This window comes from Sitodiplosis mosellana, unplaced genomic scaffold, assembly GCF_009176505.1.
Source record: "Sitodiplosis mosellana isolate CC-2019 unplaced genomic scaffold, AAFC_SMos_1.0 Smas_scaffold_21, whole genome shotgun sequence".
Classification (NCBI taxonomy): Eukaryota; Metazoa; Arthropoda; class Insecta; order Diptera; family Cecidomyiidae; genus Sitodiplosis; species Sitodiplosis mosellana.
The window spans coordinates 28663-51546 of NW_022595263.1; the positions used below are offsets into that span (position 1 = coordinate 28663).

At 37.1% G+C, this 22884-nt stretch overlaps 5 protein-coding genes across 6 annotated transcripts; 2 read left to right on the forward strand and 3 right to left on the reverse strand.

The window, feature by feature from the left end:
- Nucleotides 1-125: 125 nt before the first annotated feature.
- Nucleotides 126-7148, forward strand: LOC129568602 (short-chain dehydrogenase/reductase family 16C member 6). Its single transcript, XM_055446684.1, has 5 exons — nucleotides 126-489; nucleotides 2432-2549; nucleotides 6189-6424; nucleotides 6533-6894; nucleotides 7013-7148. The coding sequence occupies exons 1-5, from the start codon at nucleotides 334-336 to the stop codon at nucleotides 7113-7115; spliced, it is 975 nt and encodes a 324-aa protein (XP_055302659.1). The 5' UTR covers nucleotides 126-333; the 3' UTR covers nucleotides 7116-7148.
- A 16-nt stretch (nucleotides 7149-7164) lies between these two features.
- On the reverse strand, nucleotides 7165-9240 carry LOC129568601 (chitinase domain-containing protein 1). Its single transcript, XM_055446683.1, has 5 exons — nucleotides 8829-9240; nucleotides 8563-8740; nucleotides 8268-8477; nucleotides 7669-8065; nucleotides 7165-7600 (listed from the first exon to the last, which is right to left on the reverse strand). Exons 1-5 carry the CDS (start codon nucleotides 9099-9101, stop codon nucleotides 7462-7464), a joined length of 1197 nt encoding a protein of 398 aa, XP_055302658.1. The 5' UTR covers nucleotides 9102-9240; the 3' UTR covers nucleotides 7165-7461.
- Nucleotides 9241-9856: 616 nt separating this feature from the next.
- Nucleotides 9857-14955, forward strand: LOC129568589 (chitin deacetylase 1). Its single transcript, XM_055446668.1, has 7 exons — nucleotides 9857-10223; nucleotides 12760-13005; nucleotides 13114-13188; nucleotides 13261-13287; nucleotides 13407-13729; nucleotides 13855-13898; nucleotides 14029-14955. Exons 1-7 carry the CDS (start codon nucleotides 10157-10159, stop codon nucleotides 14828-14830), a joined length of 1584 nt encoding a protein of 527 aa, XP_055302643.1. The 5' UTR covers nucleotides 9857-10156; the 3' UTR covers nucleotides 14831-14955.
- On the reverse strand, nucleotides 14944-15686 carry LOC129568591 (U6 snRNA-associated Sm-like protein LSm7). The gene is made up of 2 exons (XM_055446671.1): nucleotides 15486-15686; nucleotides 14944-15392 (listed from the first exon to the last, which is right to left on the reverse strand). Exons 1-2 carry the CDS (start codon nucleotides 15501-15503, stop codon nucleotides 15063-15065), a joined length of 348 nt encoding a protein of 115 aa, XP_055302646.1. The 5' UTR covers nucleotides 15504-15686; the 3' UTR covers nucleotides 14944-15062.
- Nucleotides 15687-16001: 315 nt separating this feature from the next.
- On the reverse strand, nucleotides 16002-17264 carry LOC129568590 (uncharacterized). Of its 2 annotated transcripts, XM_055446670.1 has the most exons (4): nucleotides 16647-17263; nucleotides 16497-16577; nucleotides 16245-16460; nucleotides 16002-16114 (listed from the first exon to the last, which is right to left on the reverse strand). In XM_055446670.1, the coding sequence occupies exons 1-3, from the start codon at nucleotides 17224-17226 to the stop codon at nucleotides 16390-16392; spliced, it is 732 nt and encodes a 243-aa protein (XP_055302645.1). In that variant the 5' UTR covers nucleotides 17227-17263; the 3' UTR covers nucleotides 16002-16114; nucleotides 16245-16389. The 2 variants fall into 2 exon arrangements, with proteins under 2 accessions (XP_055302645.1, XP_055302644.1); XM_055446669.1 differs by having other exon boundaries at nucleotides 16245-16577; nucleotides 16647-17264.
- Between the last annotated feature and the right edge of the window lie 5620 nt (nucleotides 17265-22884).

The following is a 22884-nucleotide window of genomic DNA, read 5'->3' on the forward strand; positions in this document are numbered from 1 at the left end:
TTTTCACTAACGCGAATATGCTTCGCTTTGTTTGCGTCCGCATGCTACACATCACGAGAGTGGTACAAAGAAGCTATCGTAGTTTTCAATTTTTCGCACACAGTCGAGGCGTTTGATATTGTCTTGAGCTCAGCAGTCGCGTTGATAATGTCGATTTGAACAGTTCAACTGAGACTCCTAATCAACTCTTTCTTTTCCCTGTGAATTTTGTTTTCCTACAAATTTTCGACTTTCTTTAAAAAAGAAATTATTTATTTGTTTTTATTTCTTCATTTTAATCGTTGAAAAGTATATTTTGCGGAAAAAAAAATTTTTAACAAGAAAATATATAAGATGACATCCGAAGAAACATCGACCATGTACGGCAATCCGTTATCTGAATTTTTTCACTTCTTTATGGATTTCCTCATATTCACGGCTCGATCACTTTATTTCCTATTGGAAACTCTTATTCTCACCGTTTTACCAAACCGTTATCGTAAATTGAAGGTAAGTGTTAAAACCGCATAGGCCGACATACTTTTCAATCATTTATGTGGATGTGTGTTGACAAAAAAAAGTGCGACGTTGTGATGTTTGAATATTAAATTAACAATCAATTAGTGGTTATTAGTATAAAGTGTTTAAATCGCATTTGAAAAGTATAAGAACCATGTTTCGCAAACTAGTGCGAATGTTAGGCAAGACGACAACGATGTCGATGTCATCGTCAATGCTCCAGACGAAAAGTAAAATCTGTTGAAATCCAACAATAGACGTTCGGTCGCACAGCGTATGTACGCTTTCTTCTCTCTGTCGCACAGATAATTAAATAATTATCGGTTTGAAAGGGAAAATTTAAATTAGTTTCTCGTTGTTGATATTGATGTTGTTGCTTTTGTTCGATGTTATTGAATGCCATTATTTGTGCAATGTTTTGTTGGTCCATAAATTGCACCATTCCATTGAAGACAATCTGTTTTCTAATTTTGTTGTTAACTCGAACAATGAAAAATCTCCTAAGACGACTGATATTTTGGCTTTTTGACCCCTCCGTCAAATTTAACGGGCATTTTCGCTTCGATTCGCCACACGGTTGGCATTTCAAACCACTTTCGCAGTGAGCTACAATCGGTTTTTCCATTTTCATAGAGAATTTGCAGCGCGCATTTTTTTTTTGCTTTGCATGATGAAACTTATTTGAGACTCGCACCGCACAGCACAGCATACAATGCTTTGATTAACCATTGAATTCCACATTTATGTACATTGTACGGTGAATGCATGCAGCGGGAAAAAATGTAATAAATAAAACCTCCAACAAGCAAATCGAATAGAAACAAAAACTTTCTATAAATGACTGGATTGTTTTCATTATTTTTTTCTTTTTCATTGCGGCGATAGCTACTTCTTTCTCTTGCTCTCTCTCTCTTGCTGTGCACGCCTATACAAAGTCGAATGTGCTATTCAAAGAAATGGCAACGAGCAGCAACAGTGAGCAAAGCAAACGTGTAACGATTGCTACTTATTTTCAATACGGCTGTGTGTTATTTAGAAGCGTAAGATGAGACGAAATGCAGAAGCACATGTGCACATTCGTTGAAACCGATAGTTTGATAACATCTCTCGCTTTGTCTCCATAACAACGATCACATACACCGTCCATATTTAATGACAGAAATCTCATTCCGTAGTGTACTGTTTGATTTATGTTATTTCACATTTTATGTTTACACTCGAAATATTTGCGGTTTAAAAAGAAATAACCATTTTTGCTGGTGGCTTCGGACTGTGGGGTCTATATTGAAATCGAAAAAAAAGCAAAACATCGGAGCAGAGAGGAAAAAAATATCGCAACATCATTGTAGTCAACATACAAATCGACAATAGATCATAATGGGCAATGTGTTAGCTTATTTGAATAAAAATGTTACCGCAGATTTGTTGACCTCTTCGAACAATGAGCGAGAAAAATAGTGCGTTTATATGCCATTGCACATTGGCCCCTATTTGCGTATCTGGATTGTGGTTGGCGCTATTTTTTTTTCTTTGTGCAATTCTGTTATGAGTTTGGAAAATTTCGCACACAAATTTTATGCTTAACTTTTACGCAGTGTGGTGTGGCTGCGACTACGACGACCTGCTTTGCTGATTTTTATTGTTCAACGCAATTGTGTAAATTGAATATCAAAATTGTGTAAAGTACGTATCCAAATGGCATAGAGTTTCTAAACTCGTAGCAGGTATATTGGTATCAGCCAAACGTAAGCTAATCCCAAGCAATTATATTGTTTACTAAAACTAATTACGATCAAAATATGTGTTTTCATTGGAATTAATCCATTGGCTGCATTTCACTGGGCTGTAACAAGCGAGCAACGAATACTTTTATAAAAAATAATGACTTTTATAATTGTTGTTATATGATTTTTTGCTTTTTTTCGTATCATAGGACGTTTCCGGGCAAGTTGTATTGATCACTGGTGGTGGCGGCGGTGTTGGAGCACATTTGGCTCGAAATTTTTGTAAACTAAGAGCAAAAGTCGTCATTTGGGATGTGAACAACGACGGTGAGTGAATCTAATCTCTCTAAAAATCATCATATCCTGTTTTATCGTATGAAATGAGTCAAGCAGCAACTGGTTTCATACACAAAAAAGTGTTCATCAAGTTCGTTTACCTTTCGATTGCTATACCCCTCGCACACTGTAAGCAATTTCATTTGGCGTTATACAATCAAATGGACGCACACGAGCGCGAACACGGTGATATCAAATCAATATCCAATTTGAACGAATTGCGGAAATTTTCCCATCAATATGCGCCGTCGCATTGAGTTGATTCACAGCAGTCAATGGATCGCAATTAAACGCAACTAAAATGAATCAAAACAGCAACAATATACAATGCGATGAATACACTGCTTCGACACGCTCCGAAAGTGTTACTGTTTTCTTTTGCTTTGACGCGTTAAGTTTTTATATAATCTGCCGTTATTTTTAATTACCTACGCTCGTGCTTGCGCTTAACTCACATTTGGACAACATTAGACTGCTCCAAAAATAAAAAGTTATTCCTCATCCCAATTCCCCGGTCATTTTCGAAAAATATACCTCGAAAAAATAGGTTTAGCGCAAAGAACGCATATGGGTACCATATAAAATCAGGACGCAAGCCCCATATCAATTTTTTCATGACAGCGATTTCGGAAGCCATTTACATCGCAACATTTCGACCGATTCCATTATTCCAGCCAACTTTTGCCAAAAACTGATGATGAGGTTTTTTTTTTGGCTCGTCAATATCTATAACTTTTACCGAGAGGTCAGCCCTTGAAACAGCATTCTGGGCTAGTTACAGTGTAAAATGACCAAAAAATAGCAATTTTTCTGCATTTTTGACATTTTTTGCTCTACTCCCATTATTTTTGTCAAAAATTAACTTTTCAGCAAGACACCAATCCTGAAAGAGTATATTTGAGAAATTTTCTGAACAAAAGTCGATTTTTTTAGAGTTGTAATCGAATATGAGGTTAGAAATAGGTAAAAACATATCTCGACTTGATCATGTAGGCACCCAAAATGTTCGTAAAGGACCATTCTATAATTAGTATCAAAGACAGCGTAGGTAGAAATCGTTTGCTTTCATCTGTAAAATCGAAGCCCATAGTCGTGATTTGATAATTTTTGTCCGAAATTTCTCATTTATGTGTGAATCAATTGGCACCAAATTCCATCCAAATCGCAATCTGGAAAGTACCAAAATGTTTGTATAGGTTCTGGCTACACGATACAAGTCTAAAACTGAACAAAAGTCCACCACCTGGGTGATTCGTAGAGCAAAAAATGTCAAAAATGCAGAAAAATTGCTATTTGTTGGTCATTTTACACTGTAACTAGCCCAGAATGCTGTTTCAAGGGCTGACCTCTCGGTAAAAGTTATAGATATTGACGAGCCAAACAAAACCTCATCATCAGTTTTTGGCAAAAGTTGGCTGGAATAATGGAATCAGTCGAAATGTTGCGATGTAAATGGCTTCCGAAATCGCTGTCATGAAAAAATTGATATGGGGCTTGCGTCCTGATTTTAAATGGTACCCATATGCGTTCTTTGCGCCAAACCTATTTTTTCGAGGTATATTTTTCGAAACTGGCTGGGGAATTGGGATGAGGAACAACTTTTTATTTTTGGAGCAGTCTAGGACAACATACACCACATAACTGAACATAGATGATGATACAAAACGACGTATCATTCACAATGACGAATGCCCTTTTGCTAATCAACTCGAGTCAATAGAAAACGACCAAACGAAAAGAAAATGTTAATTTGGTTTCTCTCAACTCAAAAACTGCGTGGAAAGGTCGGTGATCGTTAAAATAATATTAATAGCTGATTTGTAATATAAAAATGGCAACTTCCAAATCGGACGTCATAAGTCGCGCCCATTGCTCGTTCTTGAAACCGATTGTCAATAGTAAAAGTATCAAAATGTTTATTTTTAACGTACCATGATATCACAACATTAGAAAAGAACGTCCCTGAGATGAAGAGCATGTCTCAAGGCTTGTGCACCGATATTTCCATCTCTATGTCATTATAATGAAATTTGGGCAAAGAAACAATTGTTTCGATAGTCTTTTTCCCTCCAAAAAAGATATTAGAAACTAATCATAAGTCGTTGCTGGCGCTTTGACCGAAGCTATGTAAATATCAAAATATTTTGTGTGTAAAAAGTTTCAATGCTTGTGATTGCTATTCATCGACGAATGAATTATGTATGCGAATTTTATTGGATCTTCTTTTTGTCTCTTTCTCCAATAAATATACATTTATTTCCAAAATACCCAAAATTGATACCTCTACGATGGTCACGTGCCAATAGCATAAATTTTGAATAAATTTTCTTTGGGAATTTAAAATTTTGCCTCAACATATACGAAACCTCATTTGGCCATCACATCGTTTCAACGACATGATTTTTTTTTGTGAAATTTTCACCAAAATCGTTTGTGCGTTTCAAATGTGGACAAAATGTGGTAGAAAGATTAATGCATTCATTTAAAAAAAAAGTGAATTTTACATAATTTGTTTGTATTTCCAATGCGTATTTGTACGCTACTCGATGTCGATGTCGGAAGACGACACGCACACACTGTCATCATCTCTTCCAGTTCTCAATCGAAACCGAAAGTACTCATAACTTGCATATGCATCGTTTCGAAGTTATACATTTAAATTTCGTTAATTAACATAACATCCAGTGTACATTTCGTGTAATCTTGTTTGCTTGACACGATTTTTCTTGAAGAAATATGGTTTCGTTGGAATATATTAACAAAGATTTTGCCGTTTTTCCTCCTCTGCTGGCCAGCAGAGTTTCATTGAATTTGTTATTGCTCGATTTTTATTTCAATGCATTCAGACATTTTGTTTGCCATCGAAATTCACTGACGAAAATGTTTAGCACGTTTGAACTTCTGTCAAAGAATATTGATTAACAGATTGGTTGGACATTGTTTGACTCATACGCATTATCGACTGATTGATATTGATTCAGTTACAAAACCCATTGAATATTCAAGTGCGTAATTCATTCATCGCATTGAGTATTCAGTTCGAATGAGAGAATTGTTTGCATAGCACCGAACAAATAAATGTTTTGATTTCGACAAGATAAATATTCCATCAACAGCATCATCGATCATCTTACTACTGACCGAATGCTCAATAATATAATATTTTTACATAGTTTCGTTAAAAATGACACGAAACCAGCGAAGAAGCAGAGAAAGAAACATTTGAGTGTAACACATGCATGTGACTTTCAAGCATAAATACGGCGGCCCAGCCATACAGCGACAACTCACAGAATCGGTGCTAAAAAGCAAGCGGTGAAACAAACGTTTTACCACTGACGCATGCCCATCGGAGAATTTATTTGTTTATTACATCACTTTCGATACACAGTTTCCTGTTCGAACAGTGTTGAATTTGTTTTCCTTGCGTAAATCGTAAGAGAGATAAAAGTGCGAGTCATGTCTTAGAAATCGCTGAAAACTCGTTCTATTTTGCATAAATTTGCATAGACAACGACCTCTTCTATTTTTGTTTTTCTGCAGAATTCATATGAATGACATTTCTTCGGAGTTAGAAATGTTTTTTTATTGTATGCCAAACCTCAATGAATTTTATTTTACCTATTATAGCGATCAACAAGACAATCGAAGAACTTGAAGCTGAGGGCATCTCGTGCAAAGGATACGTCGTTGACATATCAAAACGGGAAAATGTTTTCGAAGCAGCCAAAACGTTGAAGGAGAAATTTGGGGGTGTTGACATTTTGATCAATAACGCTGGTATTGTTTGTTGCAAACCGCTATGGGATTTACCCGAAAAAGTCATTGAAAACACCTATAACGTCAATATCTTATCACATTACTGGGTAACGAATGACATTTTTGATATATGTAAACAACAACAGATTTGTTGTTTAAAAATAGATACTTTTAACTGGAAAATTGCTAACGTCAGACTTTTGTTTCATTTTTAGACGACAAAAGCCTTTTTACCCGAAATGATGGAATCGAATCGCGGTCACATCGTCACCGTAGCTTCAGTTGCTGGACTACTGGGTACTTATGGATGTACTGATTATTCGGCAACGAAATTCGCTTGCGTCGGATTCCACGAAGCATTGTTCACCGAACTCAAAACACATGGATATGACGATATTCACATGACATTGGTCTGTCCGTACTATATCGCATCGGGAATGTTTGCTGGTGTTAAACCAAGATTATTCCCAATGCTCACCACCAAATATGTTGCTGATCAAATTACATTGTCGGTTCAAAAGAACGAAGTCAACTGCACAATGCCAAACAGCATTCGCTTATTGTTACCATTGAAATGGTAAGTGAAACTAATTTGAAATTCATTCTTATGATGATGGTTCACAGTTAGCATAGTTCAGTTTAGTTATAATGAATCAATGAAAATGATTTTAATAATTATTAATCTTCTTCTTCAGTCTTTTGCCAGCCAAAATGTGCTGGGATATGATGATTCACGTTATCAAAGGACCACAATCGATGATGATGTATAAGGGACGGGGACGCGTTGCTGCTGGTTAATTCTTAAGCATTTTCTAGTTTTATTTATAGTATTTAAAAGAACATGTTATTGTTGCATGTGCGTAAATTTATTTTATTCTGTTCGACTAGAGACATTTTGATCGGTTTACAGTTTGCTGATAAATACTCGTGCGAAATACTTATTTGCGCCGTAAAAGTCTTTGATTGTTATCGTCTTGGTTGCTTTAAAATGCGTAAGAGTTTTGCTGTTTTAAATGCGATATCATTTCATTTCACAAATCTCGATTTGATTGGAATGCCGTGCGTATTTTGCAATTAAACAAATAAAAAAATGTTTGAATCAACTAAAAATCAGGTGTGTTTTGTTTGTTTGTGCTGAAATTCCTTAGAAAAGGTCATAGAAATAATCCAAGCCTTGGCCCATTTCCCATAATGCCAAACCCGTGTTTAGCTCACGAGCGAGTTCGATGCGCTTATTGATTGAGTATAGTGTTGGATAGAACACCATGTGTTTGCTCGGTTTTCTGCAATCAAACAAAATCGGTAAGAAAAGGTCTTTTTAAAGACACGTAAACATGAAAATTGAACTTACTTGAATTCAAAATAATTCTCTTCATCTTCTTCGGCATGATTGAGAGACCCTTTGTACAATTTCAATAAATCCAAAAACTGTCGTCCTGTGATGGGTCCACCGCCAGATAAAGTATAATCCATACCATACATATTCATTCCGATCAACAGTTTTTGCCGCTTCTCTCTAAAATTCTGAAGTGTATCGGGGCAAATGTGTTCAACAGTCTGTCTAATCCATTTGACTGGCGAATTTGCTCCGGGGCGTTCGATGTTTGAATAATCGTAGGTCACCAACGAAAATGCACTAATCAACGGATACAACGCTTCGAAATGTTTTCTTGAGAAGAAATCCATTTGATCACGGATTGGAGGCACCACCAACACCGTTTCAAGACCATTCACTTGGAGCACCTTGGCTGTAGATCCATGGAATATGAAACGATAAATATAAATAATGAAAACGAATTGGCAACATTTTGATTAAAAAATAGCATCATCTTTAGGTTTGTATGTGTGATGAACGAAATTAGGAAAATTTTAATACGTGGATGAAAGTTAATCGCCTGCTTCCATTCACAAGTACGAAAAAATGTGGAATAAAGAGAAAAAGTCTCTCACCCAAGTGTTCAACAAGTCGAAGTAAATGTTTGTCTTGTACGCGGCCAGCCAATTGAAACCATACCTCAAGAACGATTCCATCAAATTTATGCCGGGGATCTTTGCATACTTTAACCAGCAAATCGGCAATCTCATCTCGTGCGCTCTCATACATTAAAACATGTGAATAGTCGGTCTCACTGAAGCGCTCGAACATGACACGGGGTAAAACTATGGAAAGATAATGTCCATTTAGTAACAGGCAGAGGAAAAATCGATACAGACAATTGTGGCAAATATCAAAAGCAAAATTTACCTTTCTTCCCTGGTGGTCCCGTTCTTCGTACATCTTGAATCCATTTAGCGTCAACATCGTGTGTTCCACTGATTTCATATTTGTGCTTTCCCTTGTGCTCTACTTGAAGCCAAACAGGTGATATAATATCAAACTTGGCTCCAAATGTCTTCGCAATGTCATACCCATGATTGTTCCACTATGGAAGAAGAATTCGAAATACAGCCGATTCAATATATAATTCATTATTCATAATTCATTAATAATTCACGTTTATTTGTTCTCACCGGTGTGACGAAGCCAAGCGTTAGACCATCAAATAGCCTGGCAGAGGTGTTTTTGTAATATGTACCACATTCCTTGATTATTGATTGGCTGTCTGGTTCATCTACAACTAAATTCCTATCGAACACATTCCGGTCAACTGGTCCCTTGTTCACTTTTACTTCTTTGGCTGGTTTTGCTGCTTTTTTACTTTTGTCGGGCGGTGCTATGGTTGCAGTAGAGAAAATTACAAATGATAATATCAACACAAAATTTGATTGTAACTGGAATCTCATTCTGTTTAATTTGTGAGATTATCTTTCAGCTCTGGGGGAAAAAATGTAAGACGTGGAAAGTAAACTAAAGCTGTGAAACAAAATAAACACCGCCGGTGATGTTTCTGTCAGGTATTTTCTTTTCATACGTTGAGCTGTCAAGATGTGTTTATCAGCTGTTCGTTGCTATGCAGAGGGAGGACCATGCCCAAGCGCGCCATCTATTATACAGTATCGAAATGTCTATTTCAAACCAATGGAAATATGAATAGAAAAAAAAATGACTTCAACCGCTTGTTAGCCATATGCTATTGAATCAGTGTGGATAAAATCAATCCTTATGATTTCCGAGTAAATTATACGCTTTCATTGCATACATATATTCAGTATTGATTGTAGTATCAATTCGGTTTTGGCGGTTAGATTGAGAGAAGAAAGTCGAGTTGAAATTGTGGTGAAGAGAGCGGTGCATTAATGTTTTCTTTTCTTTTGCTAGTGTATCGTATTGTGTGTTGTTGAGAGCATGATCGGTCAGTGATCGCGCTTGACGTATGGGATCATTACTGTTCGTGTTTCGTTTGCTCACTCGTTTACACCATGTGAGTGGGAATGAAACAGTAGCGCAAGATCAAGAGTAAACGGTATGCAAGTGAATATTATGCGATAGATAAATTTTCTCTTGCTTGTCTACACTCAATGGTGTGGTGGTTGTGTTGCCGCTACATGTATCTCTTGGTTTTCCCATTTCAACCGCGAAAAAAAATTCGGTATGAGCATAATCGGCTGAATGCTGCAACATCAGTTGGAGTTGATCATTCGAAGTAGCTGCAGCACGCGATACCGTTATCGCGAGTTAATTTGTTTTCGATGGCGCAAAATGATAGACGTTTTTTCAGTGTTTTAAAATTTATGAGTGAAAAGTGAATGAGACAATCAACCATTGAAAATAAATTATTAGAATACAAACGGGCAAATAAAGAAAACGAACAAATAAACGAAAAAAAAAAACAAAATAGAGAGACAAGTGTTAAGTGTAGCGGAAGTTCCGGAACAAATAAACACACACAAACAGAGAGATGCATTGTGAAAAGATTTTCTTCATCTCCGTGGTTTGCATCATCGCATTTTCATTGCCGTTGCGTGGTAAATCGAATAATGGCATTTTGTGAACTTTTGTTTTTTTCTCTCAATCTCGCTGTAGTTTTCGTTCAAGCATAAATCAATTTGGTGATAATGTAAAAGTAAGAGCATTGATTGCAAATTGCAAACAAAATGTGCGCGTTGCACAACTCGTTTGTTGTTGCTGTGAAGAAGAAAAAAAAGAAAGACAGAAATGATGGCAATTCTGTTTCAGTTTATCGATTTAAGGTGCTTGTGAATGTGAACAACGAAATAAAAGCCACTTGACAACATTTGCCGATCGAAATGTTACAATTTACTGTGGGAGAAAGCAATGCAGTGATTGCGATTAGTCGTTAATTTACACAATATTTTTTTTAATGCTCAACTATCACTTTATTGCGCATTTAACGTTGTTGGCTCGTTGGGTCGAACCTTCCCGAAATTTTATTCAATTTTCTACAACCATAACCGCATTTCTATTGTTGTTGTCGTCAAATTTAAATTTTTAATTACTTGAATGAATTTTTTTTCGGTAAAAATTTTCGCATGATTTCCATTCCTTGGAACAATGCTTTTGTTTACTCCGTTACGCGATTTCTTTTTTTTTCTTCATCATAATTTTTCGTCTAATGTTCATTAAAAGCGCGCTTTAATCCGCCGAAATGAAAGTAACTGAACGGTGCACATTTCGGTCAGAAACGGCTACAGAAAAAACTTTCATTTTGAACACAATTTTAATTCGTTTAAAAGTTTTGTTAACAACAGGCGTGATATTATGTGCCCACAAATTTGGTGAACGCGACGCACACATACCAAATGTTCTTTATGTTCTTTATATACATTTCGCACCGAAACAATGGCCGTTCATTTAGGCAACTTCCTTTTTTTTCTTCATCCGAATGATGAAAAAAAAAACACGAACTAAAACTGAATTTTCCAAACACAGACAACAGAGGAAAAAAAAAGTTACACGGCGGCAGCCTTCTATGGAAATTTTGTCTAAAGACCGTGCAAAGAGCACAATTGATCTGTTGTAATCTGAGAAACTTCAACCATTCAAGCGGGCTCGTTAACGTCATTTTTTCCACAGAAATAATTTATTTTAACAGTTATTCGTGTCGCGCATGAGAAGTAAATGCGAGATGGATCTTTAACGTGAACGTGCTGCGCACACACTAATGAATATCTTTTAACAAGAAAAGCGAACAAAATAGCAGAAGAAAAAACATGGAAAACTAATAGTTTTGTTGAAGATCAAAAATATGAATATGATAGCGCGATGTGGTGTTCTGTGTGCACGACTGACGAGATGCTCGATTGGCTTTGCTGATCGTCCGATGATTGACTGCAGGCAAATTTTCCGTCTCTTCTCACACAATTCAGAAGCGATCAGATGATTGTAATCATTTTACACATTGGCTATTGTTTACACTCGATAAATTCTCAGCTCTGGTTTCTAGGTTTGTAGGCCGTTTGATTTAGTTTGTAATTATTCGTTTATAGCCCATCCAATGCAAAAAATACAATCCAAGCTCGATTCAACATTGAAACATTGATCGCAACAATATCAGCCACTAGCAGCAGCAACAACGGCTCAAGACAAGAAGGAAGGAGTACAGAAAAATGCACAACAAAATATTTAAAATATGCATTACAAAACTGTGTGGTAATTATAGTGCTAGTGAGTAGCAGCGTGTATGGTATACACAAAAGAGAAAAAAATGCGTTGTTCTTTGTACTTTTTGTTGTGTTAACGTTGATGGCAATGGAGATAGAGCAGAATCCACGGAATTAGAACCCATTCCACGAGCTTATTAGTAAATTGAATGAAGCGAAAGGAGAAAGAAAAAAAAATCGAAAAATAAGTACTTATGAGAGTAGCGTTGAGCTGAGCTCACATTGTCATGTATGTGCAATGCACGGCTGCTGACAATATGGCCGGTTCATCAAAACAGAAAACAACGACTTCAGATGAAATAGATTGTCTCTTATCTGCAGCGCGTTTAGTATGTCTAATGTTATGTCGTTTGTTATGATCGTATCGCATTCGGCAAAAATTATGAAAGATACAAATCGTGCCTGATGTTTTTTTCTGCTTGTATCGGTCTATTATACAGACATTTTGAATAAAACATGAAACCGCACTCTGCGCGCATCTCGGTCAGCACACAATTCACATGCCGCCACAGCATCGCGCACTCGCACTTTGTTTTATTAGCGTCAATTGAAAGAGAAATTTTGCGCGCGCGTTACTCTTCACTTGGCCAATGGTTGCGCAGGTTTTTCTTATTGCTTTTTTGTCTTATTCATCATTCTGTTTTGCTTTGTTGTTTCTCTTCTCTCTTTTGAATGTCTATACACATTGAAAAGAAAAAAAAAACCTGAATGAAAATATCGCTAAGACCAGCGGGAAAATACATGTACACCATATGATAGATGTTTATTGTCGTAAAATAATAGTCGATAGCCGTTTAGAGTGATTTTTGCCATTAAAACAGCATTATTTTCATGTTATTCAATCGTAAAATCCGATTTGTTTTCCTCTCTCCGTCTTTAGCTTCTGGCGGTAATTTGGTTAAACGCAGTCTCAAGGATACCATAAAATGTTACGAAGATTCCAAATTCTATAGAAACCCCGAACGGCCCACCCATAAAATGTGGTCAAATGCTGAATGCTCGAAATACTATCTGTGTTTGGACGGCGAAGTATTCGAATTTAAATGTTCTGTTGGACTTTTATTCGATGTAATGCGTCAGATATGCGATTTCAAGCAAAACGTTGATAATTGCGATGTCACAGCCGGTTTGTTTCAAGTTTTCTTTCACAACACATGTCCATTTTATTTTATCAATTGAGCGACACGGCCGTTTAATCTTTTATTTTTCATTTCTGGTTTTAATTTGTATGCAGAGGCAAAAATACCAAAGCCGCTATTAGAAGAAGGCAATTGTGAAAGCAATCAACTCGCGTGCGCTGATGCAACGTGTTAGTTATGGAGTGAATAATTAATTAAAAGACCAGAATTTTTGGAAAAATTGATTATTTTATATTTTTCAGGTTTGCCGAATGAATACTTTTGCGACGGTTTGTAGCCGATTTGACATTTTAATCTTTTGGAAAAGACAAAATAATGATTAGTATTATTTAGGATTGAATAATAATGGTACTTTTTGAATTGAATTGAATATACCTAACATCACCAGGTTCCATTGACTGCAGTGATGGATCTGATGAAGGTTGGTGCGATGTGGATAATGATCCGAATGCAGCCGAAGCGTGCGATTTATCACAGTGTCAACTACCCGATTGCTTTTGCTCAAAGGACGGAACGCTCATTCCGGGCCGATTGGAGCCCAACCAAGTGCCGCAAATGATCGTGTTGACATTCGACGATGCCATCAACTTTGAGAATTGGGATTTTTTCACCACGAAATTATTCACACCAAACCGCAAAAATCCAAATGGATGCCCAATTAAGGGCACTTTTTTCGTTTCCCATCAATTTACCAACTACCAAATGGTTCAGGTTCGCAAGCAGAGCAAGAAAAAACATAGATTTCATTTCCTTAATTTAGCACAATTAAGTTTATTTAAAAGTTGATTTATTTATTAAATTTTCATTTTTTTTTTCATTTCTTAACAATGGTTCAGAAACTGTGGAATGATGGCCATGAGATTGCAGTGCATTCAATAACGTAATTTGATATTTTTCTTCATATTCTTTCGACTTTTCCCAATTTTTCTATCTATTTTTTTTGTAAATCTTTTTTTTGTCATCCGTTTTTATTCTCCATATCAAATAATATTACCGATATCTAATTCTAGGCACCGTGGTCCCGAAGAATGGTGGTCTCGTAATGCTACGATCGAAGATTGGTTCGATGAAATGGTTGGCCAAGCGAACATAATCAACAAGTTCGCCAATGTCCGAATGGAAGATTTGCGTGGAATGAGAGTACCATTTTTGCGTGTCGGTTGGAATCGTCAGTTTTTGATGATGAAAGAATTTGGATTTGTCTATGACTCATCAATGGTAGCACCATTCTCGAATCCTCCACTCTGGCCATACACATTGGACTATAAGATGCCACACACATGCACCGGCAACAATCAACATTGTCCGTCGCGAAGCTATCCTGGCGTATGGGAAATGGTAATGAATCAATTAGAAGCAGGCGACTACTACTGTGGTATGGTTGACTCTTGTCCACCACATTTCCATGGTGAAGATGTCTACCGAATGCTGTCACACAACTTTAAACGTCATTATGCAACGAATAGAGCTCCATTTGGCCTTTACTTCCATGCAACATGGTTCAAAAAGGCCGAATATCTCGATGCCTTTATGAGGTTTATGGATGACATCGCCAAAATGCCGGACGTTTACTTTGTGACAAACCACCAAGCGATTACTTGGATGCGAAATCCCACACCAACAAATTCACTGAATCAGTTCGATTCGTGGAACTGCAAGGGAAAACAATTTGAGCCAGCTGAAATCGCTTGTAATCTTCCGCACACCTGTAAACTCCGAAGTAGAGTGTTGCAACAAGATCGCTATTTCTACACATGCAACGAATGTCCCGCACAGTATCCTTGGATTCGCAACGAATTCGGTTTAGATTAAGTTGTTCCAATCGTTCAATCGTTCTTAAAATCGAAAAAATACAAAATTTCATGGTATAAGTTAGACGTTACGAATAGGTTCGCAAACAGAGCAAGAAAAAACATAGATTTTATTTCCTTAATTTAACACAATTAAGTTTATTTAAAAGTTGATTTATTTATTAAATTTTCATTTTTTCTTTTCATTTCTTAACAAAATGGAGAGTGTGTTTTTACTTCAAACGGTTATTAGCCTACGCGTCTTGTGTGATAAACGGATTTTGAATAGATTCCATTCCATCTTGCGGACAAATCAACACGACCGATGTGCCACGGCATACAACCAAACCCAAACTACGTGTGTCGTCGCACATTTTGTACGGTTCTTCAGTGTCGCGCAAATATTCTTGTGTGTTGTCCAAAACTAAATTCAACAGTGGATCATAGCCCTTAAGAACGCCACTTGCTTCACGGCCACCGGCAAATTTCACACGAATCGTCTTTTCCAGATACTTGCTGAGATCCAAAATCGATTCCTTCCGCCGTTTTTCCTTGTTTTCACCTTGATTTCCACTTCCACCGGCCTACAATCAGAAAAAACATATATATGTATAACCGGTCTTTTTATGTACCGCTTCTATTGAAAGTATTGACTCTCGCTTTTGTTTACAACTCACCTTTGGTTTATCACTCATTTTGAATATTTTTACAACTGAAGAACACAATCAAAATCGACTATGATGATGTTGAATTCGTATCACAGCTTGTTTTGATGGGTATTTCCTGACGCTAAATGCAAATTGAAATCACTGTTATTAGACTACTGAAAAAAATGCGTGTTGTGCATCGAATAATCGTATATTGTTTGTTAGGGTTATGTTTGAGGCTGTAGTGAAGTGTCATCATGACATCAAGTCCGTGACAAAACTCACGCAACGATAAAGCAGTTTTAGCGCGACTTTCTGAACACTGGTATATGAATGAATGAAATGTGTACACAAGAAAACAAATCATTTCCTATGGATTGGATCAATTCTTCCATTTGCGCTTTTACTTTGAATTCTCAAAAATATTTCAATCATAAAAATAAAAAAGATTGAAATGCGAAAATCTTTGACATCAAATTAGCTTTCTTTCACAACGGATGAAGCACGAAAGGTGCAGCGTAAATTAACTATGGCGACTCCATTCAAAATCATTTAAAGTTTGGTGTTCTCCACTTGCATCGCATGCTTTCTCCAAATCAAGTTTTGAATTTTGAAATTTTTGCTCAAGCAAGCGTGTAAATTTAGGGTGTTCAGCTAATCTGAAAAAGAAGAATGAATAGCATAAATTTAAAGAGAAGCCAATTTTATGTCAACTGGTAGCATTAATAGAGCGTTATATAACACTTCCAGAAGAAAAAAAAACTCTTTGCAAAATCGAATAATGCTTACCTAAACGACCCACTAGAGTACTCCTGCGCAGTTAACATCAACCAGATGGGGAGTCAACTTGCTTCAACGCAACTATCCCACATGATCGGGATAGCCTTTAATAACTAATGTTACATTTGTTTTTTTTTTGTTTGCAATGTGTTGATTAGACAGCATGATCAGCTGGCTGCTGGTCGTACTCGAACATTTCTACATCATTATCCACGATGGCGACAGCAGCAGCGGTTGCTCTAGCGGCAGCAGCAGCGGCAACAGCAGCGGCTGCTTCAGCAGCTTCGCGCCAATACCTATTGATCGCCTCTGGTATCGGAAGTCCCAGTAATGTCCATAGTCCTGAACAATTAAACAAATGAAACTTCTTAAAAAATCATTCAATCGAAATTGTGCGTCAATTAGCCTTACCTTTCAGTAGAATGTTCTTAGCAGCCACGACGTCACGATGCCAAATCACAGAGCATTCGAGGTTTAATCGCCAGTTTTTGTAGTAACATTTTACTTTTGGGAATAAACGCTCGTCTCCTACCAATGCTTCTTCGTTCATGGCGCGTTGCAACTGTCGGTAGATCGATAGATCCGTTTTGCCCAACTTTGACACAATTTTCGTTGGCAGCAATGTTCTGGCGTCGGGTACGCATCGGCATTTCTTGAATCTGGCCGCTTTGTTCTGGTTTTGGAATCGATTCATACATCTTGCGTCGGTTTGAGATGTTCCCCATTCGTCCACCAATTGTATGAAACAATCTCGGCGCTTCTTTATTGACCTCAAAGTCAAACGAACCCCTGGGCAGCGCACGTGCTTCTTGATACTTATTGGGCTATCAGGTGGTATTTCGCCATCAGCACCAAAAAAGAACAGAGTCGGTTTCTTATCGGTCACCTTATTCACCCATTCGTCGACAACACTACTGCTCTTGATGTGTTTGTCCAAGGCGAGTCGAGTGTATTTGGCAGTCGAGTAAGCGCAGATTCCATGCTTCATCATCTTGACTCGGTGTTTGATATAGTTATAGCCACATTGACCCTTTTGGCGACGGCATCACTGGATACAGCTCACGATTTTCTCTGTCTGCGCGCTCCATTTCGACAAAATGTTTGGTCCATCGCTTTGCTTTGGCATTTCGCACCTTTTGACCTGTTTGCCAGTGGAATTGCTTGCTCGACATTACAAAGTTGGTCTGAAAAAATAAATAGAAAAAAAGGTATAGTTATTGAGTTTTGGCACTTAAGCATTTTCTATTAAAATACACACAACTTATTCAAATGTATTCAAAACTTACTTCTTTGCCAGTTTCAATGTCGTGTGTTGTTATGGTATTCCAACTTCGCACACCTGAATCAACGCCCGAATAATTTTTGATTGTGCCATCCTCAATCTTCTGAATGATGCGAGATTTTTGGTCGATTTCTTTGTTGGCTGTCTTCTTTTTGGCCGAGTACTGGAGAGACACAGAGATTCCATCGGTGTTTATGGAATAGTCAAACTGCTTTTTGGCACGCACGAATCGTCGAATTTTTCGCATGTAAAAATACTGATTCCACCAATAATCTCTGTCCCGATTGAAATCCTTTGCTGGAATAATTGTTGTACTTGTTGTTCCTTTTTTATTCTCAATTTCCACTTTCGGCAACAATTTTTGCGAAGACAACACCTGTCGCATGGATGTACAATCGATTCTGAAGTGCGTACGCCGGAAATCACACATCGGCACCACTACTAAATTCCGAATCAATGGCCGAAAATCTGGGTTGTCGAGCATTTGTCTGCGCTTGCGTTTCCATTTTCCTTTTGTCTTTTTTCGCTTTCTTTTCTTACGTTTGGGTCGGCGCTGATTCTATCTCGCGCTGCATAGATAGGTACATTGGCATGGCCTTATACCAATGTTTTGGGTCAGTTGTAAGGTCATGCAGATCGATTTCTGGGAACACATTGCAATCTCTCACGATATCATACAACACCTCACACCGTACGAGTTTGTTTGGATCGCGACTTGGCACTTTGATATCTTTTTGCTTGATGATCAACTTGACAACATTTTCGATGTCACTTGGCAAAAATTTCTCTCCATCCTCTTCCAAGTTTGAGTTCAATTCGAACACTTTCAGTTTCAAGTACTGGGTGATGTGTTTGTTAGCATGCGTTTCAAGATTGGTGACGACGTTATCTGTGTACTGATTGGTCAAATGCTTAAGCCCATTGCTGAAATCTTTGTTGTTGGGCCAATCGATACGATGATAGTCGTCAAGACCTTCGACAATTGCCTTGAATTCAGGATCGATACGTGGCAGCTCTGCTCGTGGTCCTCGTGGCTTTGTTCCGCTTGGTTTATACCTTGACTTCGGTTTTGGTGGCTGATTGTTGTGCCATAGCACTTGTTCAAAGCAGAGTTTGATCTTATCTTCTCCACTTCCACCAAACAATGCGAAATTATTGTTCTCGACGCCTATATTCGAATGCCTTTTGCACCTCAAACAAGAACAGCAATGAGCCCAAAACACAAATGGAAGTGGCTTGCAAACTCAGATCCGTTATTTTGCTCATCAATGCTTGCTGGTATTGTGGGCGAATGATTGTCTTTAGCGCACATTTGATCGTCGTAATTTCATCTTTCGTCTCTCCCTCCGCTGGTATTGATGGCTTGAAACGATTCGCCATTGTCCTACTGAAAGAAAAAAAAACACACATTCGATTTAGTTTGAAAACGAATAATATTGAAACTTAAATTCGATTTAGTTTGAAAATGACAACAGAATGAGACACACAAAAATGACTTCGGTTTGATAACAATGGCATTGATTCAATTTGAGTTCGAACAGTAATCGATTAACTGTTTCTCTTCTCCGAACAATGGACTCAATTTATTGCATAAAATGAATTTCACCATCACACGTATTTCACCATCACATGTAACAGAACTATGTACTGCAGAATTATTGTGAAATTCATTACTTTTTTTCATGGAATCTAATATTACTGTTGATATTTTCAATATATTTCACGTTATAAATGCTTATATTACGTTTTTAAAATGAATTCCACAATAAGAAGAAGAGATTGAAATGATCAAGTTTACTTACACTTTGGCGACTTGAATTCAATGTGAACTCCGGATCAAATCGATACAAAACGCACGTAAATCGAAAATAATACGAAATGAAATACCAGCAAAATCGTAGATAAATTAAATTGCAGTGTAAATTTCCAGTTTAAATTGTAAGATAAAATGTAAGAGTTTCAATTTGTTGACTTGGTGTTCACAACGCTGTATGTTTTCTCGGAATGAATGATGCGGCGTCTGTGACATTTCGAAAACTGCTGAAGTGAATGTCAAATGTCATAAGGATCGGTTCACATTGCCAATTTTTAGAACATTAGACAATTTGAGCTACAAAGAGTCAATACACATAAAAACGGTTATATTTCGGTGAAATTCCAAATTTATTAGCAATGAAGGACGATTTATTGTTTGATTCCGATTTTTTGGGCCGAAATCTACGTAGAAATCATATATTCTTATTTGACTCCCCAAACCTGAACACCCTATGTACAATCCACATACATTGCTAGTTTGCTAGTGCATTCCAAATGGCAGCGGTAATTTAATTCAATTATAGTGTGTGTGCACGCACAACTGCGTTTTGGGATATTTTAGCCCGGTCACTATAACGGTATCGGTTTCTAAGCCAATTTTTTTTTATCTTCACTGCTTAGCACCATTGAGTGTAGATATTGTTTGTGTTTGCGGTTTTGAAACGATAGAAAGGGGTGTATCAAAGCGAGAATAAAGTGTATGGACTGGTGAAATAAAAACCGGCTTATAAAAACATTGATAGCTGTCGTATCAATAGCAATGTCCAGCAATTAATCCCTCGGTTACACTATTGGCACGTCGCTAATCTGTTGGTATCGTTTTTTTAAAGTCTTTTTGGATTTAATTAACATATAACAAATTCCCACAAAGCCACACTATTTACTTTCGGCACATTTGAAATGTACAATGAGCATTACAACTTTACATTACGAACGCTACGATGGTTTTTTTTTCACCGAATAATTCCGTTCATCGATTCGCTTATCATTTTATCTAACATTTGAACTTAGCATTTTGCCGCGAGAGAATGAGCGAGAGAGACCTTCACAATTTACATTGCATGATCTTAGGTAAATAAACCCCGTTGAAATTCCCTACAAAACATCGATCAGTGCATTTCAGCGAACGAAAACCAATCATGTGTGAATTTTTTTTTCTTCATTCAAACGGTTAACAAAACAAAAACATGAGTTAGATGTGGTTTTCTATTGCAAATAAATATGTTGCATCGAGAGAGCTCGCAAAACAAAAACAACAGAAAAAAAGAGTACAACAATTGATGAATGTGTGTTGTTTTGTGCAGGTAGCAAGAACGGAATTGAAAAGTGAAAAAAAAAACATATAAATCGCTACGAAAGTGAAATAAAATGTTATAAACAAAATACGAATAAGACAATGCAAACATATGGTACATAGAGCGTGCGCGCGCTCACTCGCAATGCATTGGCATGGGCACATCGAAAGTTAAAATTGCATTTTCGTTTTGCTTTTATTATTTTTGTTTCATATCTCGACACACTCAATTATAGACAAATACGAATTTCAACATACACAGACACACTCACACACAGAGAGACACATACATGCATATGGTGTTGTGCGCACTGAAACTGGGTAAACCCTTCCTAAACGACAGACGCTTTTGCGAATATTTAACACGCATTGTCAACACATTTTCAAATACACATCGAAAAAAAAGAACGCCGTGCAGAAAATGCGATCCTATTACACTCTCGAGCCGATTGCTATCGGAAATTATATCCGTAAATAAAGCAATTGAAATGAATGACGGTGAACGACCGCGTCAACCGAATTCCTTCTTTGCCAAGCGCATTATATCAACACCATGCCGAAATCATTTTTTTTTCATGTGCCACAATTAATGTTCGAAAAATGTGTGTTTTTCTTCTTCTTTTTTTTCGTTTGTGTTGGCTTTTTATACAAATACTTTTCCGTATTGTGTTGGCATTAGCAATGTGCGATGTATTTTTTTCCGTAAAATTTCGATTGTTTATGGCCCAATAGCACGGTATTTATGAGTGCAATAAGGACTTTTATGACGATTGTAATCATTTCCCCATATCCTGCAACCAAACAAACAAACCAAACAAAAATGCAAATTATGACGAATTGCTTAGAAATAGTGTTGACGATTTTTTTTTTTCATCTTTCGAATCCCAAAAAAATGTTGCATTCCAAACAATTATAGTGCCAATGAATAATCAAAACACAAGGGAGAACATCATCGATAATAGGAAGAAAAAAACTACAATTCCACTTCTGTGCAACACACAACCATGCTCACAAAGAATCCGCTTTCTGTAACAAATTCGTTTAAATCTCTTTGAGCCGAATTTTTTTTCATCCATCAAGAAAATGTTCTGTTCCAAGCGGTGGAATTAAGTGTTTTTTTTCACTTTGTTTGTTGTATGGCACAGAGGAAAAAAAACACTTCACGTTTGGATGTTGTTTATTTACATGGGTCTTATGCGGCTGTAGTGTCGGTATTGCCTGTTTTCAGTTCGATGATACACATGTTTTTATGCAAATATGCATTTTTTTCCCTACACCGTACGTTCAACGTTCGGTCTCTGGCTCACATCCAAATGAGGAACCAAAAATTGTAAATAATAAAAAAAAATATCATAACAACAACAGCAACAAAGCAGATAATGAATGTAAAAAAAAGGCGATACAGCAAAATAATTCAAGCCTCATTTTTTGGTTTATTTTAAACCCATAAAACGGATGGAAATGATGAACTAAAACAAAAAAAAAACGCAACGCATTCACAGCAACATCAGCGATGAGCAATATACACATTTGATTTTTGAACCGAAACAACTGACGACGAGATAAAAAGGGTGCGCATTGCGCGTATGGCTATGCTGATCTCTGTGCACGAAACACGCTGTGTGTGCACCAAAAATAGTCGAACGCGAAGTGAAAAAAAACACACACATACATAACGTTGCAACGTGCCTTTGACTGTAGCCACACTTTTCGTTTTCATTTGACTGTCATAATTTTTCAATGCGAATGGGACGACGATGACGATGAGCCACTCACATATAAATGTGCTTTTATGATGTCATTATGAGGCACATGGCCATATGAATTCGAATACATTTCACATGGAAAACGGTTTATTATCTGTCCTCTGTTGCTGGGCGCCTCAATCCGAATGCAAAAGAAAAAAATTGTCTAAAACATTAAATTATGTCGTCTGTCATTTTATGCAAATTTTATCATTGTGCTTGTGTGCTTCAAACCTTTTTTCGGCGCTTCATTATGTTTGTTTGGAGATGGAAAAAAATGAACACACGAATAAAAAATATTGCATTTAAATAGGAAAACATTTATTATTTGCATTCGGACTCGTTCGATGTTGCAACGCACTCGACTGTTACTTCCAACACGCTTTGATTTGCACGATCCAAACAACACATTTTGAGTGTTGACTGCAGGAACTCATAGCAATTGCTGTGGAAGGAGAGCGAGAGAGAGGAAGAGTATGAGAGTAAAGGCAATCCTCACTTTCAAACACGCTC